The sequence below is a fragment of the Rana temporaria genome, chromosome 2 (assembly GCF_905171775.1).
Source record: "Rana temporaria chromosome 2, aRanTem1.1, whole genome shotgun sequence".
Lineage (NCBI taxonomy): Eukaryota > Metazoa > Chordata > Amphibia > Anura > Ranidae > Rana > Rana temporaria.
Genome location: NC_053490.1, coordinates 512,935,840 through 512,956,018, shown reverse-complemented (window position 1 = coordinate 512,956,018; position 20,179 = coordinate 512,935,840). Strand labels below are relative to the sequence as shown.

Here is a 20,179-nt window from a genome sequence, read left to right as displayed (position 1 = left end):
AGCCGGAGCAGGACTCGGCTGTTCACGGCGCTATAATACGGCGCCTGCGCACAGACATCGGAGCTGACTGCACAGGCGCCGTGAAGAGCAAAGTCCTATTTCGGCTCTTCTCGGGAAGCGTGACGCGCCATAGCCGGCCGTCAATCACGTTCCCTCTGCATAGGAACGCCCATTCCCCTGAAACTTTACTACGCGATTAAACAGTGAGTACGGCGCCAAAAAAAATATAAAGGCATACTGTAGCTCGCGCTACTATGCTGAATTTTTTTAGGGTGAACCACCGCTTTAAGTTTTCAAGTCAGTTTAACCTCTAGGTTTGGGGCTCTCAAGATGCCAGGAGAAGCATGATTCCATGTAGTGTGGCACCTGTTATTACCCAGCTAGGTCTTAACTGAGTTATGCAAAAAATACATAAAGAAATTGCAATGCTTGGTTCCTGTCTATGTTTCTTTGACAAAAATAAATAAAAAATCAGCACCCATTGCAAGAGTTAAAATATGGTGACAGCCACAATGCTACACTGAGCTCATAAAGATTTTATTAGTTGGAATATTCTCCTGGAAAGTGATAAAGATTCATGAGCATTCATAACCCTCCGTCATCTCACAGAGTAAACAGTAAATGATACAGTTAATTTAGCTTTTGGACTGGAGATCGACCGTATGCATCCCATCCATCATATTTGGGGAATCATTCTTCAGTAGAGGCACAGCGCTCAAACAGATGAGCAGTACCATCTGTGCTCGGGTCGCAGTTGCCTTAAAGGACCAATAAACCCAAAAATACAAGACTCATAGTAGGTGGCTAAGGTGGCAACACATTTTGTGAAGTACGTAAATTCCTGTAGCTATAAAAACCAAGATTGCAAATATTGTTTTTAATTCTGCTGTATTGTTTTTTTGTCTGGTATTATCAGCAATTTTAGTGTAACGTGTAAAGAACAACTATTGTCTTGCATTGTTTATCTTTTTATAGTCCTGTACAGTAGGTTAATTGGCTTCTTTCTAAAATTGGTCCTAGTATATGAATGTCAGTTAGGGACCGTAGATTGTAGCTCCTTGAGCCAGGGCCATCTTAATAGCATCATGGGCCCCTGGGCAAAGTAATGCTCTGGGGCCCCTACAATGATGACAGTGCAGGTAAACTGAAAATTAAGTAGGTAGGAAGCAGACTGCCTCCCCTTTGCATCTATCACTCTCAGTGCCATCATGGGGCCCCCAATTTCGGGGCAGCGTGGGCTCAAGGACCAGTTGCTTTGGGGAAAGTGCAGGGGCCCCCCCTTGCAGCAGGGCCCCCTGGGCAGTGCCCAGGTGTGCCCTCTCATTAAGACAGCCCTGCCTTGAGCTCAAGCGCGTCGGGATCCTATGGGATAAATAACCACGCTATGATGATACTCAACTCAACTCATATCACCACAATTTACGATTTGTGACTTTTTTTTGTTAGCAAATAAAACACCATTTTCTTTACTAAGGCTGGCCATACATTATACCATTTTCTGGTTCAATTTTTCTTTAGATTTACCAAAACCATATAATATGAGGTCAAACCTAAACTTTTTCAATTTGCATTTGCAGGCCCCTGCAATACATAGTTAAAGGTAAATCTAAAGAAAATTGAGCAAAAAAATAAAAAAATTGTATAATGTATGGCCAGCTTAAGAATGTTGCTTCCTGTTTTCCCCTCCAGTGCTGGCAGAGTTCAGGAACAATCACATCCCTCAGCATAAGAGCCCTCACTCAGATTTGTATTGCAGAGAAGGGGGAAGGAGGGGCGAGTCTGACCAGGTCTGGAACTACCGTATATACTCGAGCATAAGCCGAGGTACCCAATTTTAGCACAAAAAAATGGGAAAACCTATTGACTCGAGCCAAGGGTGTAAGCCAAGGGTGAGAATGCAGCAGCTACTGTAAGCGGAAAAGAGGGTCAACAATGCCCATTTGCACGCCTCACTGTGCCCATTGCAACCTCACTGTGCCAACCTCACTGTGCCCATTGCAACCTCACTGTGCCAATTGTCACTGTGCCCATTGCAACCCCACTGTGCCAATTGTCACTGTGCCCATCCTTACTGTGCCCATCCTCATTGTGCCTGAATTTGACAGACTACGGGCGTCCATTCATTGTTTATAACTCGCGGTCTCCTCCTCGTCCCTTCCGTGATAGACGGAACTGTGTCTGCTGAAAAACGCCTATCACGGACGTTCTCTCATCCTCAGACTCAGTTTCCCAGCAGACACTGTTCAGTGTTCCGCCAATCACAGACGTCCTCTTCTATGAGGATGAAAAGGCGTCGGTGATTGGCAGAACACTGAACACAGTGTCTGCTGGGATGGGTGAGGATGAGAGAACGTTCGTGATAGGTGGAACTGTGTCTGCTGAGAAACGCCTATCACGGAAGGGACCAGGAGGTGACCGCAAGTTTTAAACGATGGACGCCCGCAGCTTCTCAATAATTTTAGGTACACTGACTCGAGTATAAGCCGGGGGGGGACTTTCAGGGCTGAAAGAAAATCTCATCTTTTACACGAGTATATACGGTAAGTGGTTATTACAGAGGACACTACGTCTGACCATTGGACGGACTGCACAGTTATATTTAGACACCTTCAACTGACAAAAAAAGTAAGATTATGAAAATAGTAAAATGTCTATTGGTTGTCTATTAGACTGATTATCTCTTTATGTGAATTCAGTTGGACTTTAAAGGATGTATATATATATATATATATATATATATATATACACACACACACACACAGAGCTTTTTTCTTTTTTCACCTCTGGCTCAGGCCCTCTGATCCCTGCTGACCAGTATTAATTGAAAACACAAAAGTCCGGCTTCTATGCTAACAAGTGACAGCTTGTCCCCCAAAAGCTCCCACAGATCAGATCTCCTGAGTGGCTCCAGCTGAGTGAAGGATGGGGATAAGGGAGATGCAGGTACACGGGGTGCAGTGCAAATGCCAACACCCTTGGATGATCGACCCGCAAGTGAGAGAGGTGGAGCCAACTATAGTATGCAGGAAAGTACTAGAGCTGACTAGGTGCTTCAGCTCAATACAGCAACAAAAATAAGACATGTGGAAGATGGTGGAGCTTTTAAGAAGATTGAGAGAAGATGGGGGCAGTAGAGGGGGGTTGGATGCAGAGGTCAGAGCTGAAGAGGGGTAATTGTGAGATGGGGATGGGGGATGCAGAGATAAGCAGCTGTGGAAGAAGGCTGAATTCTGCACTTTTTGTGTAGCGCACCACTAAACTCTGCACTTTGTATGCAGCACACCCTGAACTCTGCAGTCTGTGTGTAACCCCCTCCCTGAACTATGCACTCTGTACATATTACATAGTTACATATTACACTCCTGGTATTTAATGACCCTGTTAAGACCATCCCCCTGTTAGTGAAATTTGACCACACCCACTATTTGATGCGGTTTGGAGGGTGGTGTAATGATTGAGTTCCTCTACCTATTGTCTGAGAAAAAAAGCCATTAATATATATATAATGATTATCTGTTGCGGTCATAAGAAACATTCTCAGCCTATGATCTGCACCTCTATGGGCCCAATGGGCATTGGTTGGTTAGAAAAATGTGTTTATATGTTAGCCCTTTACCTCGTGCATGCTGGTCTCATTACTCCTCAAATGATGTGGATGGTCATCATCTGAACAGAAGGTACCGTTTTGGTTAGTCATAGCTAACCTCACAGAGGACCAAATGTGTTGCAGATCATACCACCCCCAACAGGAAGACATGCCACTTGTGACGAAAGAACATGCAGATCCCTTCCCAACCCTGTCAGGGCAGGAAAAAATCCTTGCAAAAGAAGAGCTCCTATACTTACCTCTCCAGAGGTCCATGTTTCCTAACGTCACTCAGGGCCGGCCCTACCATGGGACCCGATGGTACCATTGTACCAGGCAGCACTTTCAGGGGGTGCAGCAAATTTCCTGCCTGCACGCCATCCCATTCCGCCAGCTCCACTCTCCACTCCACTGTGGGGCTAATTGCCGCCCGACCGCTCCTCCCGTTCCGCTCTCCGCCCCACTGTGGGGTTAATTGCATGAATAGAGCCATAACAGGTCCTTTTTATACTCCTATATACATGTATAGAGCCATGATAGGTCCACTTTAGTTATCATGATATAAAATAATGGATGTGGGGGCATTTTGGTGGGCGTAATTTTTTTTTTGGGGGGGGGGGGGGCGCATTTCATTCTTGGTACCAGGCAGCACAATGTCTTGGGCCGGCACTGACGTCACTTTATTCTAGCACTGCAGCCTCCATTGATATTTTTGCCCGTTGACACTTCTGGGTGTGTGAGATGACTGTGTCCCCTGCAACTTGTGATTCAATCCTCCAACATCTAATGCCGCGTCCACACGATCAGAAATTCCGACAAGAAAACCGTGGATTTTTTTCCCGACATAATTTTTTCTTCAAACTGTGTTGCATACACACGGTCACACCAAATTCCGACCGTCAAGAATGTGGTGATGTACAACACTACAACAAGCCGAGAAAAATGAAGTTCAATGATTCAGAGCATGCGTGTTTTTTTTTTGCACGTTGGAATTGCATACAGATGTTTGGAATTTCCGACAAGAACTTTTCCCGTCGGAAAATTTGAGAACCAGCTCTCAAATTTTTGCTGTTGGAAAGTCTGATGGAGCCTACACAAGGTCGGAATTTCTGACCAAAAGCTCACATCGAACTTTTCCCATCGGAAATTCAGATCGTGTGTACGCGGCATAAGCCACTGTGATGTCCTGTAGTGACATAGGGGTTGGAAGAATTAACATAGTGCTCAGCAAGGGGTGTCGGGTATCCTGCACTACCAGAACCGTCAACTGCCGAAGAGACTACAGTAGTGAAGGCTTCAGTGCTAGAACATAGAATAGTAAGGATACAAGGGACTTTGGGGGGGGGGGGGGGGGGGGGAAGCGCTTCTCTTGTAGGGCGTCTTCAGCTACCCTAACAAGGGTCACTCCAATATGCCTTTGTGCTAGATATGAATTTAGTAGGAAATGTGCAGTAAACATAAATATACCCCAAAGAGACAAGGGGGGGGGGGGAAGGACCATGGAACCCAACAAAGCCATCAGTGATCTCTTTTCTGCTTTATTGATCTTAATTACTGTTGAATTGTAGAGACAGGATGAAATAGCAGAGGTTTTATGTCATCATAAAACTAGCCTTTGTCCCCTGTTACTGAATCATAAGTGACACATTTCACTGAAATGTGATGTGACAAGAACCTAGAGGAAAGACAACTGGCTGTGAGATATAAAGATTGATAACAGGCTAAGAATCTCTGCAAAGTCCGGCACAAACTTCTGTAATTATGTGGGTGAATCCTGGTTGTATAATTCAGGAGTGAAATGACATACATTTTCTTCAGGTGCCACATGACGCTATCAAAACTATAGCCTCCAAGCCCTGGAAAAACCTTCTGGTGTCACTGACCAAAGGGTACTCTCCAAATAATCCACTAGAGGGCAGGCAAGGCAGCTTTCCTGTGTTTTTCACCCTCCACAGAAATACAGTAAAACCTTTGTGAGCATAATTTGTTCCAGAAACATGCTTGTATATCAAAGCATTTTTTACAGGGTATAAAAGAGAAGAGAGGAACCTCTAAGTGTAGCAATAAGTTGCTAAATGTTGTACCTTCATTAAATGTAACCATATTGCTACACTTGGAGGCTCCTCTCTTCTTTTTTTATACTCGGTTGTGACATGACGCTACTCTTATATCAAGACATCGCTTGTATATCAAGGCAAAATTTATTAAAACATTTTGCTTGTCTTGCAAAAGGCTCTCAAACCAAGTTACTCTCAAACCAAGGTTTTACTGTATATTTAAATTCACTAATGCCAACAGGTGCTTGGCTGAAAAGCCATTCTCAGACTGCCGAGAGAGTCCAGACATGTACGAATGGGGTTTTTCCTTTACCTTAGAACTGCTTGTCTCTTCATGTAAGTCCATGGGAATGCAAAAGTAGCTTGAAGCAGGTTGATGCAGTGTAAAGTGAGGTCACATGCACCTGTCATTGTACTCTGATCTCAGAACCATCTCAAACTGGCATCAAATGCAAACAGAGGGCACCTAAAAGCTGCAGCTGCACACTGAAAGGAGCCCAAAGACTGTCTACACCGGCCCTAAGGGGTGCAGACAACTTCATGCTGGGGTCATAAATCCCCCAAACAATTGTAGGCAGATTTCATAAGTTAAAATAATGTTTAAAGTGACACTAAAAGTTCAAATATATTTTTTTTTAAACAACATGTCAAACTTACCTCCACTGTGCAGTTCGAGTGGTCCGATCCTCGTCTTCTGGGGTCCCTCGGCTGCTGTCTCAGCTCCTCCCCGCTTCTGATAACCCCCTCTGGGAATCTCCCTCCCAAGGGGGTTACCTTGCGGGCGTGCTCCCAAGTCCTGTATTCAGCGTCCATAGCCCCCAACCCTTGCGTCATTGGAGTTGATTGACAGCAGCGCAAGCCTATGGCTGCGCTGCTACCAATCTATCCAATGAAGAGCCGAGGACACCGAGCAAAGGAAGAGCGCATTTGCGACGCAAGACTTTCCAGGGCTCAGGTAAGTAAAACGGGGGGGGGGGGGGCTGGGGGGCCAGTGATCATAAGAGGTTTTGGATGCATTAAGGTAAAAAAACATGAACCTTTACAACCCCTTTAATTATATTTCCTGAGTGCAAGCAGAACATTTGGCCTAATATTTAGCTTTTAGGTCACCTGGAAAGAGGTGATTTCTTTTTTATTTATTTTGTTTACAGACATTTATATAGTGCTGACAAATTATGCAGCACTTTGCATATACAGTATATTACACATTTACATTAGTCCCTGACCTCAAGGAGTTTACAATCTAAGCACCTTAACTCACATGCAAACATACACATAGTAGGGATGAGCCGAACACCCACCCGTTCGGTTCGCACCAGAACCTTCGAAAGGACCGAACGTTCGCGCAAACATTTAGAACCCCATTGACGTCTATGGGACTCGAACGTTCGAATTCAAAAGTGCTCATTTTAAAGCCTAATATGCAAGTTATTGTTGTAAAACGTCTTTGAAAACTTTTTTCCATTGATATATGTTCCCTGGGGCAAGACCCGGGTTCTCAAAGACGTTTTCACAGGCATACTATAGACACCCAGCAGGTACAATATTTAAAGGAATTTTTAATTTTTTTATTTAACCATCATTAAAATCACTGCTCCTGAATCTTTAGGTGCAAACTACAGAGCACACGGCCAGTACACACCAAGTAGCTTTAGGTGCACACTGCAGAGGACACAGGCAATAAACCAGGTAAGAATACTGCAGCTAGCACAATCACCTGCCTGCCAGTAAATTAGGAAGAACTGATCTAGCTAAACTATACAGTGTATAAATATATGTACAACACCTGGGATGTATATATATCCTCTACACACTGTACACTTTAACTGACTAGCCTGCCTGCCTGCCTGCTCTATCTACCTGCAAAAAATTACACTCTCTCTCTGTCCTCTCTTAACCACCGCAACACACTACACAAGGCCGACCTGCAGGCGACCTTTTATAGTGTGGGGCATGTACCCTGAGCCATAATTGGCCAAAGCCACCCTGGCTTTGGCCAATTATGGCTCTCCGTTTTTTGCAAGCTGTGATTGGCCAAGCATGCGGGTCATAGTGCATGCTTGGCCAATCATCAGCCAGCGATGCCGCAGTGAATTATGGTCTGTGAAACGTAACTCGAATTTGGCGCGAACGACCCGCTTTGTTCGTATTTAGACGAACGAACGAACATACAATGTTCGATTCGAATACGAAGCTCATCCCTACTAGGGAGGGCCAATTAACCTACCAGCATGTCTTTGGAGTGTGGGAGGAAACCAAAGTATTCAGAGGAAACTCACACAGGCACAGGGAGAACATGCAAACTCCAGGCAGCTGGAGTTAGATATAAAGGTAGATATGAAAGTGTGCATTTTTGTCATAAACTATATTAGAAAATGCAAGTCACAAAAAGTAGGAAGAATATCATTTTGCACTGCAAATACTGTTGTACATCTTAACTGCTGAACACAGTACCATTACATTTTTACCATGACATTTTATATGGTGGGTCACGTGTGATGGGACATGATCTTCTAAATTTAAAACATTTGATAAAACAAGTGGCACCTGTAAAACATTTATTTATTAATATGTATAATGTAAAGTGGTTGTAAGCACTTACAACACACTTTATGCTACAGGTAAGCCTATATTAAGACGTCGTGCCATTGCTTCAGTTAGACGTGCCGCTAACAGTGGCTCCCGTGCCCATGTGCGGGAGTGACGTCATCGTGGCCCTGGCCAATCACAGTGTCGGAGCCGCGAAACACGGAAGTAAGCCCAGGCGAGATGTCAGCCACTAGTAGCTATGCATACTAGCTCATTATGCCTTTGTCGTGCAGGCTATTTTTTTTAGGCTTTACAACCACTTTAATGTTGAACTTTAGATAAACAGCTAAATACACAGATGAAATACATATATGGGCGTTGTTTTTCTCGCCAAACAATATGTATTTATATTCGTCCAGTTCTTAGATTAACACAGCTTTGCCGTATATATCACAATCCTGTCTGGCTGGGCGGAGGACCTGATTTTTATTTTCTGCAATGCAGCAATACTTGCAGGTCTTGTCCCTCCCCAGCCTGTGACTGGACAATGAAAGGAGAAGCAGTATACTATTGAGCTCATCTCTTTGTCACTTTAATCTCTCCTTCAATCAGCATGTTCCTTGTTAGCACTTGTGTTATGTTATATATATGTAAATAGCCACACCAATTTTTTTCCAGACTTACATAAAATGCATCTGTTGTCTTTCCTAAGTAAACAACATCGACACATGACACTGAAACAATGTTTTCACATGGCTAGTTTCCACTGTCTTCTAATATAATTAGGAAATAGTTACTATTGTGATATATTATTATAATGTAAATAAATGAGCAGGCAGCATACATATTTTTAGATTCTGCCATTGTTTTAGATGAGCTTTTGTCAAACACTGCACCCAAGATATGTCAACAAGAATAAACAATAGCCTAACCTACTGCCATACTGTATACTGTATAAGACCAATGGCATGTATGATACTACATTGCCATCTAGGCTTTTGGAAATGTTTCCTGCAAGAAACTGATCTAGGAAGATGATAGTAGAAAGGGTTATGTCCCTATGGGAATGGCTAGCAAACTTTATAAATAAAAGCCAGGGGAAGAAGGAGACTGTCACCTGGGGACAACACTAAATTTATGCTACAAGAAAACTGCATCTGCATACTGCTTTTCTTCATAAGCTCCATGCCTGAAGTCCTGTTCAAGAAGGAAATTGTGGACCAGCTATAACAGAAGCTGGTTTTTAGTGTGCCCTTACTGCATAGATACAATTGGCAATGTTCATTAACCACTTGCTTACTGGGCACATATACCCCCTTCCTGACCAGAGGACTTTTTGCGGTTCGGCACTGCGTCGCTTTAGCTGACAATTGCGCGGTCGTGCGACGTGGCTCCCAAACAAAATTGACGTCCTTTTTTCCCCACAAATAGAGCTTACTTTTGGTGGTATTTGATCACCTCTGCGGTTTTTATTTTTTGCGCTATAAACAAACATAGAGCTACAATTTTGAAAAAAAAATAATATTTTTTACTTGTTTATATAATAAATAGCTCAATTTTTTTTTTTCGTTTTTTTTTATCAGTCTAGGCCGATACGTATTCTACATATTTTTGGTAAAAAAATAAAAAATCGCAATAAGTGACTGATTTGCGCAAAAGTTATAGCGCCAACAAAATAGGGGACAGAATTATTATTTTTATTTTATTTAATTTTTTTACTAGTAATGGCGGCGATCTGCGATTTTTATCGGTACTGCGACATTATGGCGGACACATCGGACACTTTTGACACATTTTTGGCACCATTCACATTTATACTGCAATCAGTGCTATAAATATGCACTAATTACTGTATAAATGTGACTGGCATTGAAGAGGTTAACACTAAGGGGGTGAGGAAGGGGTTAAATGTGTACCCTATATAGTGTTACTAACTGTGGGGGAGTAGGGTGACTGGGGGAGGTGACCGATCTGTGTCCCTATGTACAAGAGACACAGATCGGTCTCCTCTCTCCCTGACAGGACATGGATCTGTGTGTTTACACACACAGATCCATGTCCTTCTCTCTGTAACCGCCGATCGCGGGAGCCTGGCGGACATCGCGGCCGCCAGGCACGCGCATCGGCATCCCAGTGATGCAGCGGGCGCGCGCGCCCCCCAGTGGCCAGGAGGAGCGGCGGCCGTAAAAACACGGCGACTCAGAAAAGTAGAACCACCCTGCGGCCGTATAAAGTCGTACGGCCGTCGGGAAGTGGTTAAAGACTAGTTAGAATGGGTGGGTGGGTATGCCTGGGGTTCTGCATTTAATAAAAACATTTTTACTTATTTTTTTTTTTTTAAATGTACACTTTAATAGTAACTTTTTTCTATAGAAGGAGTTGATCTAACAGTCGGGAGTCAGGCCAAAGACATCACTCTGAAAATAGCTACTTGTCTTCCATAAAAATCAAAGCATTTCAAAACTGACAACAAGCCGGCTGCCTAACAGACTATTACAAATTAGCAGGTCCTCTTTAAAGTGCACATTTGGTCACTGGTTACCTTTCCTTCATCCATTTGATTGCGGGAGCAGGATCCCCAACGGCCTTACAAGGCAGAACGATGTCCCTCATCCATGGTGTCGTCACAGTACCGCTGAAAGTCAGAATTCGAGCAGGAGCTGAAAGAGAACAGACAAAGTCATTTATGCTGTTGAGTAGGACTGGAGGATCATGGCATATCGGGTGGTCAGAACAATGTTTAGTGATCCCCCCACCTGCTCACCTTAATGGAGGTAACCAATAAATCAGGATTACTCTAAGGCAGCCCATTGATAGTTATTTTTAATTTTTTTATTCATTCAACCAGTGGGTTGGACAATAAAAAAATAAATAATGACTTGATTCCCCTTTCTACACATTCCAGTTGGATAGGGGAATCCTCCCGCTGTGCCTTTGTATTCTGAAAGTGAGGGGACTTCCCTGTCGTCTGAATATACTGATCTACGCTGCCAGCCACCACCAGGTATCTTAGGCTCCTCTTTTAGTGTGCACTAGAAAGGTGCGTTGGGTTGGCACTAGAAAGGTGCGTTGGGTTGGCACTAGAAAGGTGCGTTGGGTTGGCACTAGAAAGGTGCATTGGGTTGGCACGGCAAGGCAGGACAATGACGACAGTATTTTGCAGTAAACTGTGCGTTTTAGCTCAACGCAAGGTATAAAGACTAGGGGCTGGATTCAGATACATTGGCGTATCTGTCCGCCCGGCGTAACGTATCTGAGATATGTTACGCCGCTGTAACTTTGGGCACAAGTTCTTTATTCAGTAAGAACTTGCGCCCTTAGATACGGCGGCGTAACGTATGTGTTGCGGAGTAAGGGCGCGTAATTCAAATTGGGATGTAGGGGGCGTGTTATTTAAATTGGGCTTGACCCCGCGTATTTGACGTTTTTTTAAACTGTGCATGCGCCGGTCGTGAAAACATCCCAGTGCGCATGCTCGAAAATCCGCCGCAAAACGTCATTGCTTTTGTCGTAAACGTAAATTACGTCCAGCCATTTTTGCGAACGACTTACGCAAACGACGTAAAAAATTCAAAACTCGGCGCGGGAACGACGGCCATATTTAACATTAGCTACGCCTCATATAGCAGGGGTAACTATACGCCGGAAAAAGCCAAACGCAAAGGACGTAAAAAAAAAGCGCTGGGCGGTCGTTCGTTTCTGAATCCACGTAAATACTAATTTGCATATTCCTCGCGTAAACAAACGGAAGCGCCACCTTGCGGCCAGCGCGGAATTGCAGCCTAAGATCCGACGGCGTAAGACACTTACACCTGTCGGATCTTAGGGATATCTATGCGTAACCTGATTCTATGAATCAGGCGCATAGATACAATGGCCGGACTCAGAGATACGACGGCGTATCAGGAGATACCCCGTCGTATCTCTTTTCTGAATCTGGCCCTAGGGCTATAAGGTATAGGGATAAGAAAAGTACAATATCCACGCTTGACTACAAATGCACCTTCTTGTGGCCAGGAACCGGTGCTCTGGCTGAGGTGTCCCCACACTCCCATAACAGGACTAGTAGTAAGTTCAAGCTGGCTACGCTGCATCATCCAGTCTTTATTGGCTACATAGAAAAACACAACTGTACAGGCTAATGCGTTTCAGCTGCTACTTACTACTAGTCCTGTTATCCGATAGGGATGAGAGGTATTAGGGTTTGGTTAAGCACTAGATATTCGTTTTAGGGTTCAGCATGATTCACTATTCATTGTCAATGTTTTATTTTAACTAGCAGTATGATGTACTGTAGTGGTTCTCGACCCTGTCCTCAAGTACCCCCAACAGGCCATGTTTGCAGGTTTTTCTTTATCTTGCACAGGTGCTTTAAATCAGAGTCAATGGCTTGGTATTTGGACAGCTACCGTGTTTCCCCAAAAATAAGCCCCGGTCCTATAGTGTCTTTTTGGCAACAAATGACACAGTATTTTCGGGGTAGGTCTTACAATGTAATGTGCTGTCTTCTCTGCCCCTCTCTCTTCCTGCCTGTCAGGACTCCCCAGTGTGAACCAAGTTAAAATGCTTGTAAAATTCTATAATCCACTTTATTACAGTAACAAAGTACAATGTATGTGTTTCTGTAATATAATTGTGCCAAATATCTTCGTTATAGCACTGCTCTGTGCTTCTGTGACCCGCCGGAGCTCTCCTCCCCACAATTATATTACAGAAACACACACATTGTACATTATATATTACTGTAATAGAGTGGACTAGAAAAGGCATTTCCTGCAGAAAATGCGCGGGAATGCTGAATAGCTAAAGCCAACTGGATGAATAGCTTAAATCCATAAGAAAAAGTTGAAGTGAGAATCAGCATTCCCAACAATTAGCATCTTTTTAAAAGTAATTACCTTTTGCAGGAGCTGCACCATAAAATTGCCCCATAAAATTTCTACCATCAAAACTGCTCCCGTCAAATTTCTCCCATCATATTACCACCAAACTACCATCAAATTGCCCCCATCAAACCTGCCCACATCAAAAACTGCCCCCATCCTATTGCCCATCAAAAATTGCCCCATTAAAAACTGCCATCAAAATTGCCCCATCAAAAATTGCCCCATCAAAAATTGCCCCATTAAAAACTGCCATCAAAATTGCCCCCATTCAAAACTGCTTCCATCCTATTGCCCCATTAAAAACTGCACCATCAAAATTGCCCCCATCCTATTGCCCCATCAAAACGTGCCCCATCCTATAGCCCCATCAAAAAGTGTCCCATCAAAATTGTCCCCATCCTATTGCCCCATCAAAAAGTGCCCCCATCAAATTGTCCCATTAAAAAAACTGTCCCCAAACTGCCCCCATCAAAAAGTGCCCCCCATCAAAAAGTGCCCCCAAACTGCCCCCCATCAAAAACTGCCACCCATTAAAAACTGCCCCCATCAAATAGTGCCCCACATCAAAAAGTGCCCCCCATCAAAAAGTCCCCCCCATCAATCAATCATCAATCTCTTAAAAGATTCTGATAAGCAGCTTCTGAATCACCAACTATCAATGTGGCTGGATCTACTGCAATTTCCCGAATTGCCGCAAAACGTGGGACAATATTGTCACCTGATAAATCACACAAACAAAATGACGGGATGCCTGTTTCCCAAAAGCAGTCCTGCGATTTGTCAGGCGACAATCGTGGCAAAAATCACACCTCGATTGGAGCGATATTGAAAGTAAGGGGGAATCGCATACTCCACCCAGCGGGAATATTACACCCCCTCAACTGTCTAGATTTACATTAAAGTTTCAAATACAAAAATCCTTCATTGCTGCAGACCTCAGCACACGCCAGGTGTGATGTAACCACTTATAAACTACAATAAATATATACAGCATCTCACAAAAGTAAGTACACCCCTCTGTGTGCGGGAGATCACATACATTATGTCACAAAAGTAAGTACACCCCTCGCATTTGTGTAAATCTTTTATTCTATCTTTTGATGTGACAACACTGAAGACATGACACTTTGCTACAATGTAAAGTAGTGAGTGTACAGCTTGTATAACGGTGTACATTTGCTGTCCCCTTAAAATAACTCAACACACGGCCATTAATGTCTAAATCTGAATTTTATACAGGACAGTCAATGGAAGAAAGTGTAGAACTCTTGTAATTTGGAAGCTCAACCAGCCAAAAGTAAAAGTCGTATCACAAAACTGAGCACATTGCCTGAAACTAGACAAACATACTTACGTTTTGATGTATAAATTGTGTATGACAAGTAGATCTTGTGGGCGTGAGAGCAAAGATATTTTTTTAACCACTTCCCGACGGCCGTACGACTATATACGGCCGCCGGGTGGCTCTACTTCTCTGGGAGGCCGTGTTTTTACGGCCGCCCCTTTTCGCGTTCCCCGCGCGCGCTCCCGAGCGCGCAGCGGGGAACTGCTGTGCTGGCCGTGTCCCTTGGACACAGCCAGTCACAGATCGCCGTGAACGGCCAATCGGAGCGGCCGTTTCCTAGGCGATCTGTGCGGCCAATGAGAGATGATCTCATATGTTTACATATGAGATCATCTCTCATTCCCGGCTCTCGCAGACAGCGGTGCTGTCAGGGGAGAGAGGAGACGGATCTGTGTCCCTTGTACATAGGGACACAGATCGGTCACCCCCCCAGTCACCCCCCCTCCCCCACAGTTAGAACACTAATTAGGATACACATTTAACCCCTTCCTCACCCCCTAGTGTTAACCCCTTCCCTGCCAGTCACATTTATACAGTAATTAGTGCATATTTATAGCACTGATTGCAGTATAAATGTGAATGGCGCCAAAAATGTGTCAAAAGTGTCCGATGTGTCCGCCATAACGTCGCAGTCCCAATAAAAATCGCAGATCGCCGCCATTTCTAGTAAAAAAAAATTTTTATACAGTAATTAGTGCATATTTATAGCACTGATTGCAGTATAAATGTGAATGGCGCCAAAAATGTGTCAAAAGTGTCCGATGTGTCCGCCATAACGTCGCAGTCCCAATAAAAATCGCAGATCGCCGCCATTTCTAGTAAAAAAAAAATAATAATAATAATAATTCTGTCCCTTATTTTGTAGGCGCTATAACTTTTGCGCAAACCAGTCGCTTATTGCGATTTTTTTTTTTTTTTTTTTTACTAAAAATATGTAGAATACGTATCGGCCTAGACTGAGGATAAAAAAAAACGTAAAAAAAAAAAATTGAGCTATTTATTATAGCAACAAGTAAAAATATTTTTTTTTTTTCAAAATTGTCGCTCTATTTTTGTTTATAGCGCAAAAAATAAAAACCGCAGAGGTGATCAAATACCACCAAAAGAAAGCTCTATTTGTGGGGGAAAAAGGACGTTAATTTTGTTTTCGAGCCACGTCGCACGACCGCGCAATTGTCAGTTAAAGCGACGCAGTGCCGAATCGCAAAAAGTCCTCTGGTCAGGAAGGGGTTTAAGTGCCCAGTAAGGAAGTGGTTAAAGCTTGGTGCTGTAGCGATGACATCATCCACTCTAAGCAACCCCATAGGTGCTCAACCTGTGGCCCTCCAGCTGTTGAGGAACTACAAGTCCCATCACACCTCTGCCTTTCGGAGTCATGCTAATAACTGTCAGCAACTTGCAGTGCCTCATGGAACTTGTAGTTCTGCAACAGCTGGATGGCCGCAGGTTAAGCACCCAGGCCATAGACACTCTTAAAATCGATAACATTTCCTGAAATGATCACTAAACTTAAACAGCTTTTTCACAAAAACTGTAAAAAGATATCAAATTGAAAAGATATAGCCGGATAGCTAAATATTTTGAGAAACTTTTAACGTTTGTTTGGTGTCTGTAGGTGAAAGTATGAAGGAGCTGAAACTTTTGGTAGCGGAGTCGATTTTAAGGATTTGAAGCATGCTCTCATTGACTTCAATGTTAAAAAAAAGTGTCTAAAAGCTTAATATTTTAAAAAGTATAAATAGAAAAAAAGTTGAAGAAGTCCCATCATTAGCTGAAAGAGCTGAACATTTAAAAAAATTGAATGTTCTTAATAGCTGAAAGTATGCAGAAGTTACACAGAGCCAAAAAACGTACGGAATCAAATTAAAATTAATAAGAATAATAAAAAACGAAATAACAATACTGGGAATGCTATTGAGCATTCCCACGAATTATAGGATTTTACAAGCATTTTAACCACTTAAGGACCGGACCAATATGCTGCTAAATGACCCAAGGGGTTTTTACAATTCGGCACTGCGTCGCTTTAACAGACAATTGCGCAGTCGTGCGACGTGGCTCCCAAACAAAATTGGCGTCCTTTTTTCCACACAAATAGAGCTTTCTTTTGGTGGTATTTGATCACCTCTGCGGTTTTAATTGTTTGCGCTATAAACAAAAATAGAGCGACAATTTTGAAAAAAATTCAATATTTTTTACTTTTTGCTATAATAAATATCCCCCAAAAACATATATTAAATTTTTTTTTTCCTCAGTTTAGGCCGATACGTATTCTTCTACCTATTTTTGGTAAAAAAAAATCGCAATAAGAGTTTATCGATTGGTTTGCGCAAAATTTATAGCGTTTACAAAATAGGGGATAGTTTTATTATTTTTTTTTTTTACTACTAATGGCGGCGATCAGCGATTTTTTTCGTGACTGCGACATTATGGCGGACACTTCAGACAATTTTGACACATTTTTGGGACCATTGTCATTTTCACAGCAAAAAATGCATTTAAATTGCATTGTTTATTGTGAAAATGACAGTTGCAGTTTGGAAGTTAACCACAGGGGGCGCTGTAGGGGTCATGTGTGACCTCATATGTTTATCTAACTGTAGGGGGGCGGCGCTGGACGTGTGACGTCATTGATCGTGTTTCCCTATATTAGGGAACACACGATCAATGAAGCTGCAACTGTGAAGAATGGGGAAGCTGTGTTTACACACAGCTCTCCCCGTTCTTCAGCTCCGGGGACCGATCGTGGGACTCCAGCGGCGATCGGGTCTGCGGGTCTCACGGCCACGGAACTTCGGACCGGGTCGCGCGCCCGCGACCCACGGCTGGGCACTTAAAGAGGACTTACAGGTACGTGCTTGTGCCCAGCCGTGCCATTCTGCCGACGTATATCTGCAGGAGGCGGTCCTTAAGTGGTTAAACAGCTTTTTCACAAAAACTGTAAAAAGATATCAAACTGAAAAGATATAGCCGGATAGCTGAATATTTTGAGAAAATGTTAACGTTTGTTTGGTGTCTGTAGGTGAAAGTATGAAGGAGCTGAAACTTTTGGTAGCAGAGAAGATTTTAAGGATTTAAAGCATGCTCTCATTGACTTCAATGTTAAAAAAAAAAAGTGTCTAAAAGCTTAATATTTTAAAAAGTATAAATAGTAGAAAAAAGTTTAAGACGTCCCATCATTAGCTGAAAGAGCTGAACATTTTAAAAATTGAATGGTCTTAATAGCTGAAAGTATGCAGAAGTTACGCAGAGCCAAAAAACGTACGGAATAAAATTAAAATTAATAAGAATAATAAAAAACGAATAACAATACTGGGAATGCTATTGAGCATTCCCACTAATTATAGGATTTTACAAGCATTTTAAACTAGGGCTTATTTTCGGGATAGGGCTTATATTGCATCCCTCCTGGAAAATAACGCTAGGTTTCATTTTCAGGGTAGGTCATATTTTCGGGGGAAATGCAGCATTTTATTTAAGAGAAATTCTCAAAACATGGCCTGCTGGGGGTACTTAAGGACAGGGGGGTAGATTCAGGTAGCAATTACGCCTGCGTATCCATAGATACGCAGCGTAATTGCTTAGTTGCGCCAGCGTATCTACTTTCTGTATTCAGAAAGCTAGATATGCCGACTTTAGCCTAAGATACGACTGGCATTAGTCTCTTATGCCGTCGTATCTTAGGGTGCATTCTGACGCTGGCCGCTAGGTGGCGTTCCCGTAGTTGTCAGCGTAGAGTATGCAAATTGCATACTTACGCCGATTCACAAACGTACGCGCGCCCAGCGGTCGTTTTTTAAGTCGTTTGCGTACGTCGGTTTTGTCGTAAGGCTGCTCCTGCTATTAGGAGGCACAGCCAATGGTAAGTATGGACGTCGTTCCCGCGTCGCGATTTTCAAAATTTACGTCGTTTGCGTAAGTCGTTCGTGAATGGCGCTGGACGCCATTTACGTTCACGTCGAAGCAAATGACGTCCTTGCGACGTCATTTGCCGCAATGCAAGTCGGGAAATTTTAGGGACGGCGCATGTGCGGTACGTTCGATGCGGGAACGCGCCTAATTTAAATGATCCACGCCCCCTACGGGATCATTTGAATTACGCGTGCATACGCCGGCCCCTTTTACGCTATGCCGCCGCAACTTTTCAGGCAAGTGCTTTGTGAATCAAGCACTTGCCCTGTAAAACTTGCGGAAGGCGTAATGTAAATGTCGTTCGTTACACCGCAGTTTTGCGCGCCCCTACCTGAATCTACCCCAGGGTTGAGAACCACTGATGTACTGTATGGTAGTACATTACCACCAATCACTGGCTTATGGTTGGAGTATATTACCAAAAAATAAATGATTAACTTGCATCTAGTTATTTTTAGCCTTTTCTACAGTTACCAATGAAAAAAATGTGCTTTCTGTCCAAATACAACTAAACGGAAGTGGACTGTTGGTTAAAAAAAAAAACGTGATGGATGCTTGTGCAGCGCTAATGCTGCACAGGCACTCTAGTAAACATTGCATCAATCTCTTTCTGAGGCGTCACCACCTATAACCCAATGATGCGGAAACAAATACATGGAGAAGAGGATCTGAAGCCAGGGCCAGACAAGGGCTCTCAGGAGACAGCGCTGTTCTCTACTGCTGAATATAGAACAGCCGCAAAATTCCTGCCTAGCGTTCCCCGTCTACGGACTGATTCACTTGTTGACTGGAACTGCTCTTTAATATTAAACAAAACATTCTAAAAGGCTTAAATTAAAATAATAATCAAGAAGACCATTAAGAAATGAGATTATTGTTCTGTTTTGATAGTCAAGCCATTTGTATGGCCTCTCTTTGAGAACGGCCTACAGCAATTAGCGATAGTACGATAAATAATTAAAATTAAACACCACATTACACAATAAAACCGAACAAGCAAACATTACGGCTTGAGCAGGGCAATTAAACAAGGAACCGGAGCCGCGTTCTCTTCACCGTCCACCAGCAGAGTCTCGGGCAAATTATTACAACATTCATCTCGGGGGCTAAATTTGCTTTTCTGTTATCCAGAGGGTGATCTTCTGCGCGAGGATGTCCTTGAGGACAGAGGAGGGGAAACCAGATACATAAAATCTTTTTTCACAGACTCTATTCTACAGTATTGGAAATGGAAGGGGGGGGGGGGGATTTCTCACTAGATCTTTGGCAAAATGTTCAGAATTTGAAAGCAAAGAGATAAAACCGGGAACATACTGCATGAATAATTTACCATTCCACCATCTCTAGCTTCCGCAAATGTCCTTTCCTTGTCTTGAAGGTGGCCGGGCTAACGCAGTCTGGGTTGGATCTTTGCAAATTGGTTATAAACACTAGGGGTGGGGGGGACTTTGCCCGTCTGATAAAATAGTCTGCACAATACGGCCTTACCGGCAAGGTTTATACCGAGGACCTGCAATTCATCATATTCCGCCAAATAACATTTCTTCCAACAAACATAATTAATTATGTCCTAATTGTACCTCTGACACCTAGCTTGGTGCTGCATTTGCATTAACATTGACCTATTGTGAAATAGAAACATGGAGAAGGTATACAAGTAGAATAATACAAGGGGATAAAAGTGCCCAGTAGGCAAGAGGTTGAGCATTTTTTTTTTTTTTTAGGATTACAACCACTTTAACTAGATTTTTTAACAAAAATGTCCAAATGTGTTCACAGTTCTCAGTCTACTAACACTGAAAGTTTAGAGGAAAGTAAGAGTGTATAAAACAACTTATGGAGCAGATTGTGAATAGGCATAAAG

At 43.0% G+C, this 20,179-nt stretch overlaps 1 protein-coding gene across 3 annotated transcripts in view; it reads right to left on the bottom strand.

Moving 5' to 3' along the window:
• DSCAM (DS cell adhesion molecule) overlaps positions 1 to 20,179 on the bottom strand; it is a 712,133-nt gene that overhangs the window by 206,457 nt on the left and 485,497 nt on the right. For all 3 annotated transcript variants that reach the window (XM_040338983.1, XM_040338982.1, XM_040338984.1), the window contains exon 22: positions 10,715 to 10,832. In XM_040338983.1, the coding sequence (XP_040194917.1) occupies positions 10,715 to 10,832 (118 nt within the window). The remainder of the gene's footprint in view (positions 1 to 10,714; positions 10,833 to 20,179) is intronic.